At 52.1% G+C, this 14,865-nt stretch overlaps 7 protein-coding genes across 7 annotated transcripts; 5 read left to right on the top strand and 2 right to left on the bottom strand.

Annotated features, from left to right (window-relative positions):
* The first annotated feature begins 190 nt into the window (after nucleotides 1-190).
* On the top strand, nucleotides 191-1,273 carry BDQ94DRAFT_105656 (putative formin binding protein). The gene is made up of 2 exons (XM_026763451.1): nucleotides 191-259; nucleotides 315-1,273. The coding sequence occupies exons 1-2, from the start codon at nucleotides 236-238 to the stop codon at nucleotides 1,179-1,181; spliced, it is 891 nt and encodes a 296-aa protein (XP_026630130.1). The 5' UTR covers nucleotides 191-235; the 3' UTR covers nucleotides 1,182-1,273.
* On the top strand, nucleotides 1,274-1,602 carry BDQ94DRAFT_105657 (uncharacterized protein). Its single transcript, XM_026763452.1, has one exon. The coding sequence runs from the start codon at nucleotides 1,366-1,368 to the stop codon at nucleotides 1,567-1,569; it is 204 nt and encodes a 67-aa protein (XP_026630129.1). The 5' UTR covers nucleotides 1,274-1,365; the 3' UTR covers nucleotides 1,570-1,602.
* A 1,668-nt stretch (nucleotides 1,603-3,270) lies between these two features.
* On the top strand, nucleotides 3,271-6,123 carry BDQ94DRAFT_137498 (putative C6 finger domain protein). Its single transcript, XM_026765067.1, has 3 exons — nucleotides 3,271-3,959; nucleotides 4,325-4,727; nucleotides 4,778-6,123. Exons 1-3 carry the CDS (start codon nucleotides 3,627-3,629, stop codon nucleotides 5,638-5,640), a joined length of 1,599 nt encoding a protein of 532 aa, XP_026630128.1. The 5' UTR covers nucleotides 3,271-3,626; the 3' UTR covers nucleotides 5,641-6,123.
* BDQ94DRAFT_137496 (D-mandelate dehydrogenase-like dehydrogenase) lies at nucleotides 6,106-7,596 on the bottom strand. The gene is made up of 5 exons (XM_026765066.1): nucleotides 7,472-7,596; nucleotides 7,145-7,359; nucleotides 6,645-7,057; nucleotides 6,339-6,578; nucleotides 6,106-6,275 (listed from the first exon to the last, which is right to left on the bottom strand). The coding sequence occupies exons 1-5, from the start codon at nucleotides 7,522-7,524 to the stop codon at nucleotides 6,177-6,179; spliced, it is 1,020 nt and encodes a 339-aa protein (XP_026630127.1). The 5' UTR covers nucleotides 7,525-7,596; the 3' UTR covers nucleotides 6,106-6,176.
* Nucleotides 7,597-7,898: 302 nt separating this feature from the next.
* On the bottom strand, nucleotides 7,899-10,167 carry BDQ94DRAFT_137494 (putative cell cycle control protein (Cwf19)). Its single transcript, XM_026765065.1, has 2 exons — nucleotides 8,858-10,167; nucleotides 7,899-8,807 (listed from the first exon to the last, which is right to left on the bottom strand). The coding sequence occupies exons 1-2, from the start codon at nucleotides 10,151-10,153 to the stop codon at nucleotides 7,980-7,982; spliced, it is 2,124 nt and encodes a 707-aa protein (XP_026630126.1). The 5' UTR covers nucleotides 10,154-10,167; the 3' UTR covers nucleotides 7,899-7,979.
* A 133-nt stretch (nucleotides 10,168-10,300) lies between these two features.
* BDQ94DRAFT_105602 (putative ATP binding protein) lies at nucleotides 10,301-11,802 on the top strand. Its single transcript, XM_026763450.1, has 2 exons — nucleotides 10,301-10,463; nucleotides 10,522-11,802. Exons 1-2 carry the CDS (start codon nucleotides 10,421-10,423, stop codon nucleotides 11,673-11,675), a joined length of 1,197 nt encoding a protein of 398 aa, XP_026630125.1. The 5' UTR covers nucleotides 10,301-10,420; the 3' UTR covers nucleotides 11,676-11,802.
* Nucleotides 11,803-12,339: 537 nt separating this feature from the next.
* Nucleotides 12,340-14,141, top strand: BDQ94DRAFT_167175 (uncharacterized protein; the record flags this gene model as incomplete). Its single annotated transcript, XM_026770741.1, has 4 exons — nucleotides 12,340-12,345; nucleotides 12,403-12,520; nucleotides 12,581-12,983; nucleotides 13,850-14,141. 4 exons carry the CDS (start codon nucleotides 12,340-12,342, stop codon nucleotides 14,139-14,141), a joined length of 819 nt encoding a protein of 272 aa, XP_026630124.1.
* Nucleotides 14,142-14,865: the final 724 nt, after the last annotated feature.

Genomic DNA, 14,865 nt, shown 5'->3' with positions numbered 1-14,865 from the left:
GTGTAATTAACCGCCAAAGGAACTGATATGCTTGAATTTGCTCATTTTACAACTGCAGGGTCAAGGTCTCTTTATAGTCTCACAGAGTACTGAGCAGGCGACAACTAAATGCCCCTTTGGGACTAGCGGCACCGGGTCGGGAACGCAGAGCGCGGCGTGATATCATCTTGGCAACCAGCAGTCCATCCATCTTTTGGCCGATTACAGAAAGATTCAAAGCAAGTGGTCCACAGCCATGGCGGAGTATTGGAAATCAGCGGTAGGCAGAAACTTTTTCTCTCATCTTTCGTGTCTCAGCACTGACTCCGACACAGCCCAAGTTTTGGTGCAAGCAATGCAAGATCTTCATTCGCGATACCGCCTTCGAAAAGTCTCAACATGAGGCTACAGCCAAACATCAGGGTAATCTAAAGCGCTTCCTTCGTGACATCCATCGGAACAATGAGCAGCAACAGCGCGAAGCGCAGAGAGCGAAAAATGAGGTTGAGCGACTTCGCCAGACCGTGGCCGGGTCTGCAGGTGGAAAAGATGGGGATGCTGCGCCCTGGAAACGTGGGCCCGCCCCGGCGCCCAAATCCCAGGAGCGACCTGTTTCTCTGGAAGAGAGAAAGCGACAAATGGCTCAATTAGCAGAGATGGGTATCGCTATTCCGGAAGAATACCGCAGTGAAATGGCCCTGGCCGGAGAATGGCAGACACTGTCGGAGAAAGTCGTACAACCTTCGGAGGAATCAAAAGCCAGTAAATCACTAGGGGTACGCAAACGAAAGCATGAAGAGCGGGATGAGGAGGAAGAAGAGGCGAAACAGGAAGCCGAACGGTTCGTTAGTAAGGGCTGGGGCTCCCGGACACGAGTGTATCCGGGTGCCCAAGAGGACACTGACCTCGACGCTCTTTTGGAGTCGACGAAAGATATCAAAAAGGGTAAATCTGCAGCTCCTGCGGAATCGGTGCCGGAGCCAGAGCCTGAGAAGGCGTCGGATTCCGTCAAGAGTCAGTTCCTGCCGGTCAAGTCGAAAGGGGATGCAGCAGCTCCTGAGACCGGTGAGCCGTCTCAAGTCAAACAGGAGAGCGAGACTGCCCCCTCCGAGGCGGCTCCTGTGACAAAGGAGGAACCGGAAGATGCCCCAGCTACCGGGGTTGTTTTTAAAAAGCGCAAGGCTAAGGTTATGAGAAAGTAACGGCAAACATCACGATCAGCATTTTACGATAGTGCGTGGTGCTGTTATGTGTCGGCGGTTCTCGTTACTACTCGAGTGCAATATTATCTGACGATGCATTATCGTCAGCGAAATACAACTGGTTGATCACCGTCTGCCAGGCGGTTGAGGTCCAGCAAACATTGCCGAGAAAGGACGCATAGAAATGCAACCACGATTCCGTGTCCAAACCCTGTCCAAGGCTCTGAAGCCGAGCAGCATACAGATGACTGAATCTGGAATCTACGGAGTTACAGGTGTGGAACCTGAAGCTGGATATCAAGAGAACGGCTGGTCCGATTTAAGCACAGATCTGAGACAGAAGATGGACTGCTTCCATCGGTGTACGTGCAGTCATCAACAAGGCTGATATGCATTTGCAGAACTAATATTGACATCAACAGCATTCAAGGCAAGGCAATACTCATCAGAGAATTACAAGTAGATATGCCTATTCGTATGTGAGAGGAAACGCATTAGAAGACCAGCTGAGGCTTTGTCAAGGCTCCTGAGATGGGATGATAATGAAGTTATTTGAAACTTTATAAGGTCATGTAGTTTGCTGTCAATATTATCAATTAGTATAATCTCGATAATCTTTAGAATAAGAGATTAAATGATTGTTGCTGTTAAAGAAACGCGTAGCAGCCATTTATGGTTGTCGGGTTGAGTTGCCACTGGCTGGTTCCCTTTTTTTTCGCTGCCGATGGAAATTTGGCGCAAAACTGGCAAGCGTTGGCAAAAGTCCGGGGGAGAAAAGAGACTCTTCAAGCGGGCCCGAAGCTCTTCTCTCTTTCTTTCTCTTTTGCGGGCGCAACAACATTTTTTAATCGCAATCCCAGCTCCAACCCCCACCCCTAATGCGGAGACTGTCTGGTGCCGAATTGCGTGTTTTGGTGCTATAGTCATTCGGCTCGCTTCTTTTCGCTTATCTGGCCCAGTGCATGGTAAGTTAACGAGAGCTTCTTTCCCATTTGCCTGCCCCGATCTGCCTGCCTCCCGAAACGCGCCCGCCCAACTCCGCTGCCTTCCTTTCTCCAGTTGGGGATTTGGCCGCTCGCACAAAGGTCAACTCTCGCAGGAAAGACAAGATGGTCCTGGATGGCCGTTGGATGTTACGAGATGGCAAACCCCAGTGGTGGTTGCGTCGTTGAAGTGCCACGTTTGGGCGACATGGAGGGAATTCCCTGACGGTCGCATTCAACGTCACCTGGGTTCCGATACCAGCATTGTCATCGGATCTGCAGATTTCGAGAAAGATCATCTCGCAGACTACTCCGTTGAACTCCTGGTCATCGACTCGAGAGTCGTGGCCTATGAAATTCCTCCGATGCGCGGCTCAACCGTGGAGCATCAACAGCAGCTCACTCCGTCGCGACCATGCGCAAACCCAGACGTCGGAACCCGTTGAATGTCCCTTACATTCACAGCCGAATAACACTCGGGCGGCAGTTGCGGTGCTTTGAGGGTGCATAGAATTTCTGGGCCGAGGTCTGGTCACTAACACGCCTATCTTCCAGACTAGAGAAAATAGCACCTCGCGATCGTTGCACCCCTGCAAGTTCTATCAGCCGCAGAGTTCTACGTGTCCTCGACAAGTCCCTGTCTACAGTCGGTTTAATTCTTCCGCCACATTCAGTCATCCAGTTTCCTCGAGTTTCCAAGGGAATATACTTCACCATTGAGATGGCCGACACGACAGAGCCGACGAACACGTCGGGCGAGCTGCCTAACCCGGCTCCTGAGTCGACGGAATTACCATCTGTTGAAACCACGCAGCCGACCACAACAGATAATTCCCTTCCACCGATAGACACATCTCTGCCTCCCATCGATTCTACAATGCCGGCAATGGACGATCATCTACCCAACCTTGACCATACGCTGCCCCCGATCGATGCGACAATACCCTCCTTGCCGCCCATTGACACTTCGCTGCCACCACTGGACACTACATTGCCGGCTGCAGATGGGCATTTGCCGGGCGGGGAGCCTGACTTCTCCTTTCCCGACACCAAGTCGTTGTCCAACGAAGGTCATGCATCGGAGCCTACGCATTCAGGGCCAGGAACGAGTTTTGATTTTACGGAGCAATCCGTACAGTCGTCTACACCTGCTCCTACGTATCAGTCCCCCGTGAATGGCACCCCACTGCAACAACCAGCCCAGCAACAGTCGCAACCACTGCAGCAACAGCACCAGCCGCAGCCAGGGCAGCAGCAGCAGCATCAGACAACGCCGGGTCAGACCCCACAACCGCAGCCGCCATATCATCAACAATATGCGCAGCCACCGCAGCATTCACCCTCCCATCAGTCTACGCCTGCGCCACAACATACGCCGTCGCAGCAGTCCCAGCAATATACGCCGGGGCAGCCACAGCCGCATCAGTATCAGCAGCAGCAGCCGCCGCAGCAAGGATCGGACATGTACCACAACCACCAGAGTCATTCCCCCTCAATGAATGCGCCTTCGATGCAGCCCATGGATCATCATGCCGTTTCGGGACAATCGTCGCAGATCCCTCAAGCACCTATTGGCTCACCGATGCCATCCAATATGCCTCCGATGCCGTCGGTGGGCCAGTACATGACGGGATACCCTACCAATGTCGGGCAGATGGGCATGAACGCAAACGCGCAAATGCGCTATCAGTTACCGGGAGATCCCAATAAGCTGTTGTCGGGCGGACGGCATAAGAAGGAGGTGAAACGTCGGACGAAGACGGGGTGTCTCACCTGTCGTAAGCGGAGAATCAAGGTACGTACCAGGAAAATATGGCAGAGAGAAAAAAAGCATGACCCGTCAGCAATAAGTGAGATGGGATTGGCGGGAGAGAAAGGGGGAGAGATGCAGTTGGAAAGGCACAGAGAGAGAGAGAGAGGCGGGGAGCGAGGGAATGGCGGAGGGGCGGGCCTTTCGCTTGTGCAGCAGCAACCCCGCCGGTCGCTTGTTGTTGTTTGCGCCCACTCGCCTATCGCTGTGCTCCCCGCCTGTCTGGGCTGCCTTTTTTCGCTGCCACCCCTCGACCTCCTTCCTCGTGCTTATTCTTTTGCTTTATTATTTCCCAAGCTCTAGCAGACCATTACCTGTCGGCTGAGTCTTGCCACTGACCGATATTTTAGTGTGACGAAGGCCATCCTGTCTGCCGCAACTGTGTCAAGAGCAAGCGCGAATGCTTAGGTTACGACCCCGTATTTAAGCAACAACCCACGCCCTCGGCCATCCAGCCTGCTCCTAATCCCCATCCTTCCCTGGTGGTCAATCCTCAGGATCCGTCCACTTCGTATCCCGCTGCGCCTCCGGGTTACATGCCAGCTGCGTCCCAACCGTTTGCTCCGTCTGAGTCGCCTGCTCCGCCAAGTGAACGCTACGATTACGGCACTGCAATTGACCCATCGCTGGACGTGAACAACTCTAACAACATGGCTAGCATTCAGCACGCCGTGGAGGGAGGCCTGCAGCCGACGGTCAACCCCGCCATGACCAGCACCAGCGCTACCCCATCAGAGCCGACCAACGTCAGATGTAAGTGTCATCCAAGGGTGTGTTAGGGTACATCTGCTAACCGTGAGCAGTAAAACAAGTTCAGATCAGCGACCTTCTCGCGCTACGCGGCATTCCGCCTCCTCCCCCTCATCCGATCACCTCCCTCCCGCCAAACCGTCTGGAAGAAATTCAGGCGGTCTTCCTGGCAACGTACGCTCCTGCCATTGACAAGTTCTTCGAGACTCGGTGGTTCCAGGAGAAGGCACTGACACATCTTCTGGCCAACGCGCAGCTCATGGCTGAGTACTCGGCGTTGATTGATGCGTTCAATGATCCCAACCTTGGCGATCCCAATGTGCTCGCTCGGTTGGAGAGCTTCGAAGCGTCAGTCGTCTGGAGCTCCATGACTCTGTGTCGCCATGTGATGAACGTATCTACGGGAACTCAACCGGAATACGATCTTCTGGCTGCTGCTAAGCGGTTGGATGTCATCGAATCGATGATCACTGGGGAACACCTGGACTCGAACCCGCTGGCGCAGTTTCCGACGCGGGAGCCAGCGGCCAACCCTCCGTTGTTGCCCGATCAGCTGACGCAACGGTCGTTGGATTTCTGGAGCTCGATCGGGCATTTCTTGACGCTGCACGACAACGAAGCCAGCTCGGCCAAGGAGATTGACGACACACTCGCACGGTGCCGTACATTGCTGGATACCTTTGAAAACCGTGACGTGATCTACTCAATTGCAATTGCCCGGCATCTGGGCCAGCGGTGGGCGGACTTCCCGCGCAGCTTCCCGCAACCGATCACGACCAACGAGAAGGACGCGGGGGCGAAGCTGTACGTGGCGCAGAAGTTCCTCGAGCAGGAAGCGGGTGGCAAGGGCACCACCCAGGTGATCAAGCGCATATGCGGCATGGTGGTTCGGTCCTGGATTGTTTCGCGGGAGTAAATCCGAGCCGGCTTGCATGCACTGACGATATCTATTTGCGACCTGTAATATGAAAAAGCGATTGGCGACTACCTTTGACGATGTTTAACTAGATCTTTTCTTTCTTCTTTCCTCTGCTTTGCTCATTCATTGTTGCCAGCTTATTGTTCACATTTTTCCCCAGCTTTGGCCCAGATTGGATGGAACCGGTTGGTGGGCCATGCTTCTCTCTCTCCCGGACTGCGGAAATACGGGGAAGCCGTCGCATCACGACTCCGGAGTTGATTCGCTTCAGTTTCGCTGCAGCTGGATGGCAGTTATCATGGCGTTATTACGGCTGCATTGCTGATAAGGTGGTGGTTTACATTCTTGTCGATTATCTATCTATATCATGGCTCAATTCGCCTGCTTGAAGGGGAACTGCCCTGACAAGCTGCGAGTTTTTTTTTTTTTTATCCTTTTCGCAGAAGAATGAATAATGAACATCTTGTATATATGTATTTGCGACTGGCACCATCTATCGTAGTCTAGACGTACTAATATGTACAATATGAAATTCATAGATCCGCCTGCTCTGGGATCGGACTCTTCAACTTGCCCGTCTCCAGCGCCATGCGGACATTCTCGATCGCCCACTCCTCCATGCCAGTTTGTGTCTATAGCCGTATCATCAGTACTCAGCCCGATCACCATAATCAATCTACGTTAGAAACACTCACCTCAACAGTCCAAGTGCCCATATGCGGCACCAGCAAGACATTCGGATTGCGGACCAATCCCGGATGCACCGTCGGCTCCTCCTCAAAGACATCCAATCCAGCGGAATACACCTTTCCACTATCAAGAGCCTGCACGAGCGCCTCTTCATCCATAACAGCACCGCGAGCCGTGTTAACAACCACCACACCATCCTTCATCTTGGCGAACTCGGCCGTGCTGATAATGTGGCGGGTATGTTTCTACCATAGTCAGCATATACTTCCGTCCACCACAACCCAAACAACCATGGGGATAGGAATACTCACATTCAACGGCAAATTTAAACTAACCACATCACTTTCCGCCAACAACTCATCAAAACTCACATACCTAGCCCCATCCGCCAATTCCTCACTCAGCTTTCTCCGATTATGATAAATCACCTGCATTCCAAACGCCTCCGCCTTCTTCTTCAGATTCCTACCTATTCCTCCCATCCCCAGAATCCCCAGCACCTTACCCTGCGGATCATGTCCCAGTCGCGGCGCAGGCTGACCCCGCCACTTCCCCTCGCGGAGGGCGTGCATGCCCGCGTTGAAGTTCCTCAACGCCCCGATGATCAGGAACATGTTGACGTCGGCGGTCGCGTCGTCCACTGCTGTTGGGACGTTGGAGATCCGGATGGGAGTCGGGGTGCGCGCGCTGCATGCGTGCGGGTCGATTTGGTCGTAGCCGGCTCCTGCATATTTTAAGCCATTAGCATTGATCAATCATTATTTGTTTTGTTGTCTGGAGGTTTGTACGGAAATGTAGGGGTGGAGCTTACCGCAATGTGCCAAATAAACTAACGACTTAGGCAGCGCGTTGACGAGTTCCTCGTCAATTAGACCCGTGATTCTCACGCTGTCGAAGGTGCGGTATGCGGCGATGACGCCGTCCAGGGCGCCGGATTGGCATTCTTGGATGAATTCGGCGCGGTTGGTGGCTGTCGGGCGGATTAGGTCGGCGATGTCGGAGAGGGAGGACCAGGTTGTGTGGGCGCTGTTGTTGTTACTCTTATTAGTATTGGTGGTTGGAGGGGTAGTGTTGTGGTGCGGGGAATGATGATGATGATGTGATTGATATGTGTGGTGGAGGTAAGCAGTAGACGTACTGGACGATGTCTCCTAGGAGGAGGACCTTGGGTTTGGGGTCGCTGGAGCCCATTATGTGTATTTGTGTAACTGAATGATTATAGTTTTGTTAGAGAGTAGAGGGGTGAGGAAGATAAGTGAGAAGAGTACTGGAGAAAGTTGGATGTCGTGGGGGTTGCCGAAGATAGTATCCTCGGGCGGTTATATACCGAGTGGGGGTGGGACTCCACGAGGAGACTCCTACTTGTGGACGGAATTTGACTTGCGGGTGTATGGAGTACTGAGAAGAACAGAGACTGGATGGAGTCCAGATAGGAGAAAGAAGGCAGAGAGAATTGAAGTATTAACAATCTATAAGAGACCAGAGATAGGGAAATACCCTCACGGCCCCGCTCCCGTTATCGAGTTTACACTTCGGCTTCATCTCCGGTTGGTGCGATGCAGAGTATACAGAGACATCAATGGTTATAAGTGAGTCATACGAAGCTCGCGGATTATACAAACTAACTACCGAACTCCACGAAGAGTTTAGGGTGCGCCCTCTACCAACACGCGCGTCCAGTCGAACTTCCTCCAGCGCTTTTGAAAGCCAGCCACCCGCCGATCCCCACCGCGATGCCAGCGTCCCTGCCGCTTAATCACATCCGGCGCCAGATCCAGCATTCCTCCGATGACTTCTCGGGCGAAAAGATCCCCCCGAGGCCAACGGTTCTCATCCTCCACCACATGGCCCAGTCCGCCGTCCAGCTCAAACCAGACATGGAAGTAGGGCATTTCCCGCGCAATTGACCGCCGGAACGCACTCCGTCCCATACCTTGCTTGGATTTGGCAAGGGTATCGATAAGCTTGCGATGCTGCGACCACTCCGCGTCTGAGGAGAGGATGGCCTCCTTGAAGAAGGCCGGAGATGTCTCTCCGAGACTGTAGGGCAGAGGTACTACTTCCATGGCTGCGTGTCGCTTGCGATGCGGCTGAGCCGCGTTCTCGTAGAAGATCACGTCGCGGCCCTGGTCATGATACATGCGGGTCAGACTCTTCATGAAGTTCCGGATTTCCTCCCATTCGTCGTCATCGCACTCGAGCAGGTTCGTGCGATGCTGGATGGGAACAATGGTGGCACAGCCCTCGTTGAGCTCGGGCTCCGTGGGAAGAGTGAGGAAGACCCGCGTTGCTAATGCCACGACGGGTGCAATGGGCGGCGTACTCGTGTCTTCGTGGTGACAGAGAGGACAGTTGTCGAGAATGCGGTTCATCTTTTGTAGCTCGTTGATGGTGATGTTCTTGATGTCAATCTCTGATCGGTGTACTCGTTTGGCCAGCTTGGAGGCATTGTCGTCCATATATTCCAGGTCATTCTGCGCTACATTAGCATTGCAGTCAGAGAATCAATGCACAAAGTACTCACCTCAAACTTGGAGTCTTTGGCGATTCGCTCCGCCATCCGTCGTCCGTCGCCTCCAAATTGCCCCCTGGTGCGACGCTCTTCCTGAACCATGTCCTCGATTGTCATTTCGTCGTTCTCCTCTACTTTGCCACGTTCACGGCCACGCCGGTTCTCAACTGCCTTCACTTCGTTTCGAGTGCCAGCCAGCATCCGGTTCTCCATGACGCCCAGAACCACCACATCAGATTCCTTCCGGTTTGACATGGCCGCTGCAGCTGCATTATAGCGCTCCTCAAGCTCTGCTGCGTCTGGCGCGCCCTTGAGCTTGGCCTTCATCATTTGTGCCTTCAATCGGTTGAGAGCCGTCAGGTCCAGATGTTGTGTTGTGTTTGTGGGTGGCACAGTTTCCATTGGCTTGCCCTGGCCCTGGGCATCAAGTTCCTTTCCGGGACTGCGGAGATTTTCATGGGGATCGCGGTGGACACCCTCATCTAGCTTTCTCTCCTGGAAGAGTTCACCTGTAGGCTTCTCCTTGCCCACGTAGCCTTCACCGTACCGTTCGCGGCGGTCCAATTCTGCTTCCTCCTCTCGTGCATCATCAAATGAGCGTAGGTCTCCAAACCGGTTCAAGGCAACCTCCTCGACAGATTTCCCCGTCTCTTCAGCCTCCCTATAGACGGCCTTGAGCCTAGTCATTCTCCACTGAGCGCCCGCATCACCAAACGTGTAGTCCACCTCATGCTGCGCAGGTTGTTCTTCAATCTCTTCTAGCACTTTGCCCTCCTTCAAATCGTGTAGATGAGTGTTGAGCTCCCTGCCGTGAATTTTCAGCTCAAAGTCCGCCTGTAGCATCTTCGGCTTCGGTTCCTCCTCCAAACGCGTCGTATTGCGTCGCTGAACGTAGTCAACATCGACTCCGTCCGGCTCCATCCAAGCATCTCTCTTCAAGCGAGTAGGCTCCTCCTGCACGACTTCCTCCACTGGGGCAGGCGCGTCCGCCTCGTCTCTGCTGTCGCGGTGTCGGCGTTTGTGTGCATGGTCACGATCATCTCCATGGTCGGTCGAATGGCGCGATCGCTTATGACGGTGTCCGTCGTCCTCGCTACGCCGCGAATCCCGGCGTCTCTCATGGTCGCGCTCCCTCGACCTGGACGAACGGTGACGGCGGTGGTGGTGTCTGCGCTCTCGGCTGCGGTCACGGTCACGGTCACGATCACGGTCACGGTCGCGGTGATGGCGATGCCTACTCCTGTCGCTCTTCTCGCGTCTTTGTTCCTGCTCCTCCGCTAGCGATTTTTCAAAATCTTCGAGCGTCATTGTGATGGTTGAGCTGCTGAGGAATGCAAAATGAAGAAGAAGCGAGGAAAAGGCTGCGGACGGAATGACGTCTGGGCGGTCCAGACTCCACCGGAGCCGATCTCTCCATCCCCGCGACGCAACATTTTCCTTTTTCTTCGGGCTCCCCGCTTCACTTGTTCGCCGTCAACACCATCCTATCGGGACGTATTCTGAAACTTGCCGGATTGTTGACTTGCACTTATTCTACTTCTAGTCTGCTAGCTTCATCATTATCAATCTTACACCATGGCGCAATCACCCGTGGCCGTCGTCTGCGTCGGCATGGCAGGTATGCCGATACTGCTCCCATCTCAACTTCATCTTCTCTGACAAGCGCTCCTACCTAGGCTCCGGCAAGACGACCTTCATGCAGAGAATCAACTCGCATCTCCACTCGAAGAAGAAGGTTCCCTACGTGCTGAACCTGGACCCCGCTGTCTACTCCGTTCCGTTCGAGAGCAACATCGACATCCGCGACTCCATCAACTACAGAGAAGTCATGAAGCAGTACAACCTCGGGCCTAACGGCGGTATTCTCACATCCCTCAACTTGTTCGCTACGAAAGTCGACCAGATCATCGCCCTACTGGAGAAGCGTACCGCACCAAACCCGAGCAACCCCTCCGCCAAGCCGATCGAGCACATTCTTGTCGACACTCCCGGACAGATTGAGGTGTTCGTCTGGAGCGCATCTGGAAGCATTTTGCTTGAAACCTTGGCCTCTTCATTCCCTACCGTCATCGCATATGTCATTGATACCCCCCGCACCAGCTCCACGAGCACCTTCATGAGCAACATGCTCTACGCCTGCAGTATCCTGTACAAAACCAAGCTGCCGATGATCCTTGTCTTCAACAAGACCGACGTGCAGGATGCCGAATTCGCCAAAGAATGGATGTCCGATTTCGATGCGTTTCAGCAGGCGCTCCGGGAAGAAGAGGAGTCGGGTGCGTTTGGCGCTGAGGGCGGAGCCGGTGGCTTTGGTGCTGGAAGTGGATACATGGGATCGCTACTGAACAGCATGAGCTTGATGTTGGAGGAGTTTTATCGCCATCTGAACGTCGTGGGTGTGAGCTCCATGACGGGTGATGGTATTGATGAGTTCTTCGCTGCTGTGGAGGAGAAGCGCCAGGAATTTGAGCGTGACTACAAGCCTGAGCTGGAGCGCAAGAAGAAGGAGCGCGAGGAGACCAAGGCTGCACAGCGGGAGCTGGAACTGGGCAAGCTGATGAAGGATATGAGCGTCTCCAGTTCTAGTCGTCAGAGAAAGGACGAAGCCGAGACCGTCAGTGAGGCGGAAGAAGAGGCGGAAGATGCGGCTGGCCAGGGAGGGTTCGACGACGATGATGATTCCGATGAAGATGGATATGGCGGTGCTCCCCCAGCGGGTAACGATGAAGGGCTGTCACAGCGGTACAAGGATGCCCTGGCAGATCAGGCTGGTCCTTCGGATGCGGATCACAGTTTCGCCAGATACTTGCGCAAGAGCAACATTAACTAGGATTTTGGGGATGATATCACGGGAGATGTGCATTCTGCTACTTCATATATTGGTGTACGAAGGCGTTGATATTGGCTCACTCATCATGAATAAATGATTAGAATTTAATTTAAAAGCATACTGTTCGACTCGGATGAGATCTTCAAATCAGTAGATGTAATTTCTGGTACCTGGACAATAAAATGCAAACTGATCGACGATTTTAAAGACAATAATCTAGCAGTTCGTCAATGGACAAATCGATGATGTGGAAATGCATACCATTGCAGATCAAATATCCCGTTGGTCTTGGTTCTGGGTTCTACCGATGTCCGTGATCAATCACACGACCAGCAGTCAAACCACCGTCACACAGCCAACACCTTGAATTCATTCAGCCTAGCAATTTTCCATGCGTTCAATTAAACCCGGATTAAATAACCAAGCAACGGTGCCTGGATTGCAGCACTGGATGAGTCAGCCGCAGATCTGCCAGCTTGGAATGGATGACATCATGGGCGCCTGAGCTAGGAATGACCTCACGAGCTCTGCCTTATAAGACAAGAATCGCTAGGCAGTTCTCAGCTACTTCTTCAATTGTTGGTTCCTCTACTCAAAACCAATTCCAATCTTTGTATCAGATTCCCTCACGAACCACAACCGGAGATATATTCGATCTGCAACCATGGACGTAAGCTCAACCATTCCCCAGCAACCCCAATCGCATTAATGCTAATACCACCAACAGGTATTCTACGCCTACACCTACTCAACAGCGGGCTGGCTCTCGCTACAGAGTATCGCCCTAATTACCGTCCCTGAAATGATGACCACAATGCTCGAACAAGAAAGCAGACAGCCATCCTGTACTTCCCCTCTTCACCTATCCCCAACATTCCCCAATGACCCAGACTGACTCCATACAGCAATCGAAACCTACCTCTCCCGCTGCCTCGGCATGAGCCTCCTCACAATCGCCATTCTAACCGTAATGCTGACTGGCTCTATCCCACTCACGGCCTCCATCACCGACCCCGTGACAACCGACGACTCCGATCCCAAGGCGCCCTACGCTGTGCCGACGATGCAAGTGACCACCATCTTCCATTTCATTTCGGCCGGGTATGCGTACGCCTGGTTCGCGGATAAGGGCCAATTGGCGTTTGGAGTGGGAATGGTGGTGTCGGGAGCGCTCGCCTCGTTGGGTATCTGGTGTGCGCTTTTTGCGAGCAGTAATGGGAAGATTAGTCGGAAGACGGGGGCGGATAAGAGAACTACAGGGTTCCCTTTTAAGAATAAAGAGGCGGAGAAGAAGCATGGGAAGGGGCTGTAGGGGTCTTCCTTGGGTTAAGAAGATGGAGAATGAATGTTGATAGTGACTGGGGGGTACGTTTGTCGGCTGGGCGCAATATAAGCGGAGACAAGTGGATAGAGTATCTTGGCTACATGATGTATGCATAGTACTGATATGTGCACATAAGACCAGAGAAATAACGTGATTTGATTTATCAGCTATGCAGCTAAACAGGACTTATCAGTAACTAGTAGTCGTATAGGTAGACTCAGCCATCCACTGACTGCATCCTAAACCACAATAAACTAGGGACGCGTACATACCGAAATCCTCTCACCAAACAAGCCCGAGCATCAGATACGTCTGACAATCTCCGCAACCTATCAATGGGGGCATTCCAGCTCTGATATACCCTCCAGAATCATAATATAAATCACGCTAAACCTAAAGCGCATGAGATTTTGGAATATCTGATTGGCTCACTCGCTAATGACATCATAGGGGCCATACGCTATACCCTTTCTGAGATGGTGCGATATCTATATCTCAGAATAGATCGTTCGATAGGGTCTGTTTTCACGGTGAGAAATAGAGGATTTGGGTGATGGAAGGTATAAAGAGGTGAACAGGGGAGGGAAGATGGAGGGAGGAAAGCAGACTTCTATTCTTTCGTTCCTCATCTATTGTCCTTCTTTTCATACCATCTCTCGAGGGTTCAGTGTGCAGTCGCTCGTTACATTCATACTTTTCTAGTATCTTGATCACTCTTTCTACGTCTCTAAGAGAGTTATACTACAGCTGGACTATTTTCATCTTCATACTACTGAGCATATAGACACAAGAACAGCATGTCTCTCACCCACTCACCCACAACATCATCTCTAACTAACACCTCTAACAGTTCCCACGATCACCCTCCTCCACCACTCTCCCTCATCCACAATCGAAACAGCAAAATGGTCTACATCGCCAAAGAAGCCATCATCTTCTTCGTCATCCTCGGCTGTGTGGTAGTTTCTGTCTTCGGTTACTCCATCCATTACCTTATGACCAATGGGTTCTACGGCGAGGAGAGGAACCTCGACTTCCCACCCGAACAGCGGATATACATGCGGCAGTTACGGCTACGGGATCTGCATTGGATGGCAAGAGATCATGGGATTAAGATTCAGAGCAATACGTCGCCGGTCTAGGTTATGTCATATATGTGTGATGGGATATTGATGGCGTTTGTTTGGGGTTGGGGTCTATACTTCTTGCTTATTGGATTTTGTGTTGGTATCTGGTTGGAATTGCATACTTGTTAGGTTACTAGGATATGATGATTGGATCTATTGAATTTGTTGCTAAGCGCTATCTCTTCACTATATAATTCACACTGACGCCGAATAAAGCATGTGTTCGTTGCAACTCTGCTTGATATCGTGTAAATTTGATTATCTATCACTGTTTGACTATTGTAGCGTGTTTCCTACAAGAGTTTCCGTTAATCCTCGCCTCGTTCTTCCTCCAAATATACCGTCGGGCTCTAAACAGTATATACCTATCTACTATGATAATCACGAGTTACTTCATACTAAATATAGACACAAAGCATAGATATACCTTACTAAAAGATCTCTACGATGGTCACCAATCCTCGGTTAAGAGGCCATTTCTTCTTCTGGCTATTGCTCAATGCGCACAGATCATACCAGCACCACGCTCCGAGAGGTCATAGAGAACCAGCCTCTTAGACGTATAGGCTGCCAACATATACTGGAACGACTCATATCCTCGACATTACCACTTGTTTGATGATCAATTGCCCCTAGTATCCATATCACCATGTTCCTGCAGTGAATCCCAAACTAGACTTCTCAAGGAACGTCCACTAAACTGCTTGTACAAACATACAAAGAACCACTATGTGATGGA

Source organism: Aspergillus welwitschiae, assembly GCF_003344945.1.
Source record: "Aspergillus welwitschiae strain CBS 139.54b unplaced genomic scaffold BDQ94scaffold_5, whole genome shotgun sequence".
Taxonomy (NCBI): Eukaryota; Fungi; Ascomycota; class Eurotiomycetes; order Eurotiales; family Aspergillaceae; genus Aspergillus; species Aspergillus welwitschiae.
The sequence above is the reverse complement of the archived record's forward strand: the minus strand, read 5'-3'. Positions and strand labels throughout refer to the sequence as shown.

What these genes read in the sequence shown, in the direction of transcription:
- BDQ94DRAFT_137494 (XM_026765065.1), bottom strand. Translation starts at nt 10,153, where the DNA reads ATGACGCTCGAAGATTTTGAAAAATCGCTAGCGGAGGAGCAGGAACAA. An exon ending in CCAAAGACTCCAAGTTTGAG is followed by an intron (nt 8,808 to 8,857) that starts GTGAGTACTTTG and finishes AATGTAGCGCAG; the next exon opens with AATGACCTGGAATATATGGA.
- BDQ94DRAFT_137498 (XM_026765067.1), top strand. Translation starts at nt 3,627, where the DNA reads ATGTACCACAACCACCAGAGTCATTCCCCCTCAATGAATGCGCCTTCG. An exon ending in GTCGTAAGCGGAGAATCAAG is followed by an intron (nt 3,960 to 4,324) that starts GTACGTACCAGG and finishes CCGATATTTTAG; the next exon opens with TGTGACGAAGGCCATCCTGT. An exon ending in AGAGCCGACCAACGTCAGAT is followed by an intron (nt 4,728 to 4,777) that starts GTAAGTGTCATC and finishes AACCGTGAGCAG; the next exon opens with TAAAACAAGTTCAGATCAGC.
- BDQ94DRAFT_105602 (XM_026763450.1), top strand. Translation starts at nt 10,421, where the DNA reads ATGGCGCAATCACCCGTGGCCGTCGTCTGCGTCGGCATGGCAG. An exon ending in CGTCTGCGTCGGCATGGCAG is followed by an intron (nt 10,464 to 10,521) that starts GTATGCCGATAC and finishes GCTCCTACCTAG; the next exon opens with GCTCCGGCAAGACGACCTTC.
- BDQ94DRAFT_137496 (XM_026765066.1), bottom strand. Translation starts at nt 7,524, where the DNA reads ATGGGCTCCAGCGACCCCAAACCCAAGGTCCTCCTCCTAGGAGACATC. An exon ending in CTCCTAGGAGACATCGTCCA is followed by an intron (nt 7,360 to 7,471) that starts GTACGTCTACTG and finishes TAACAACAACAG; the next exon opens with CGCCCACACAACCTGGTCCT. An exon ending in GTTTAAATTTGCCGTTGAAT is followed by an intron (nt 6,579 to 6,644) that starts GTGAGTATTCCT and finishes TGACTATGGTAG; the next exon opens with AAACATACCCGCCACATTAT.
- BDQ94DRAFT_105656 (XM_026763451.1), top strand. Translation starts at nt 236, where the DNA reads ATGGCGGAGTATTGGAAATCAGCG. An exon ending in CGGAGTATTGGAAATCAGCG is followed by an intron (nt 260 to 314) that starts GTAGGCAGAAAC and finishes ACTCCGACACAG; the next exon opens with CCCAAGTTTTGGTGCAAGCA.
- BDQ94DRAFT_105657 (XM_026763452.1), top strand. Translation starts at nt 1,366, where the DNA reads ATGCAACCACGATTCCGTGTCCAAACCCTGTCCAAGGCTCTGAAGCCG.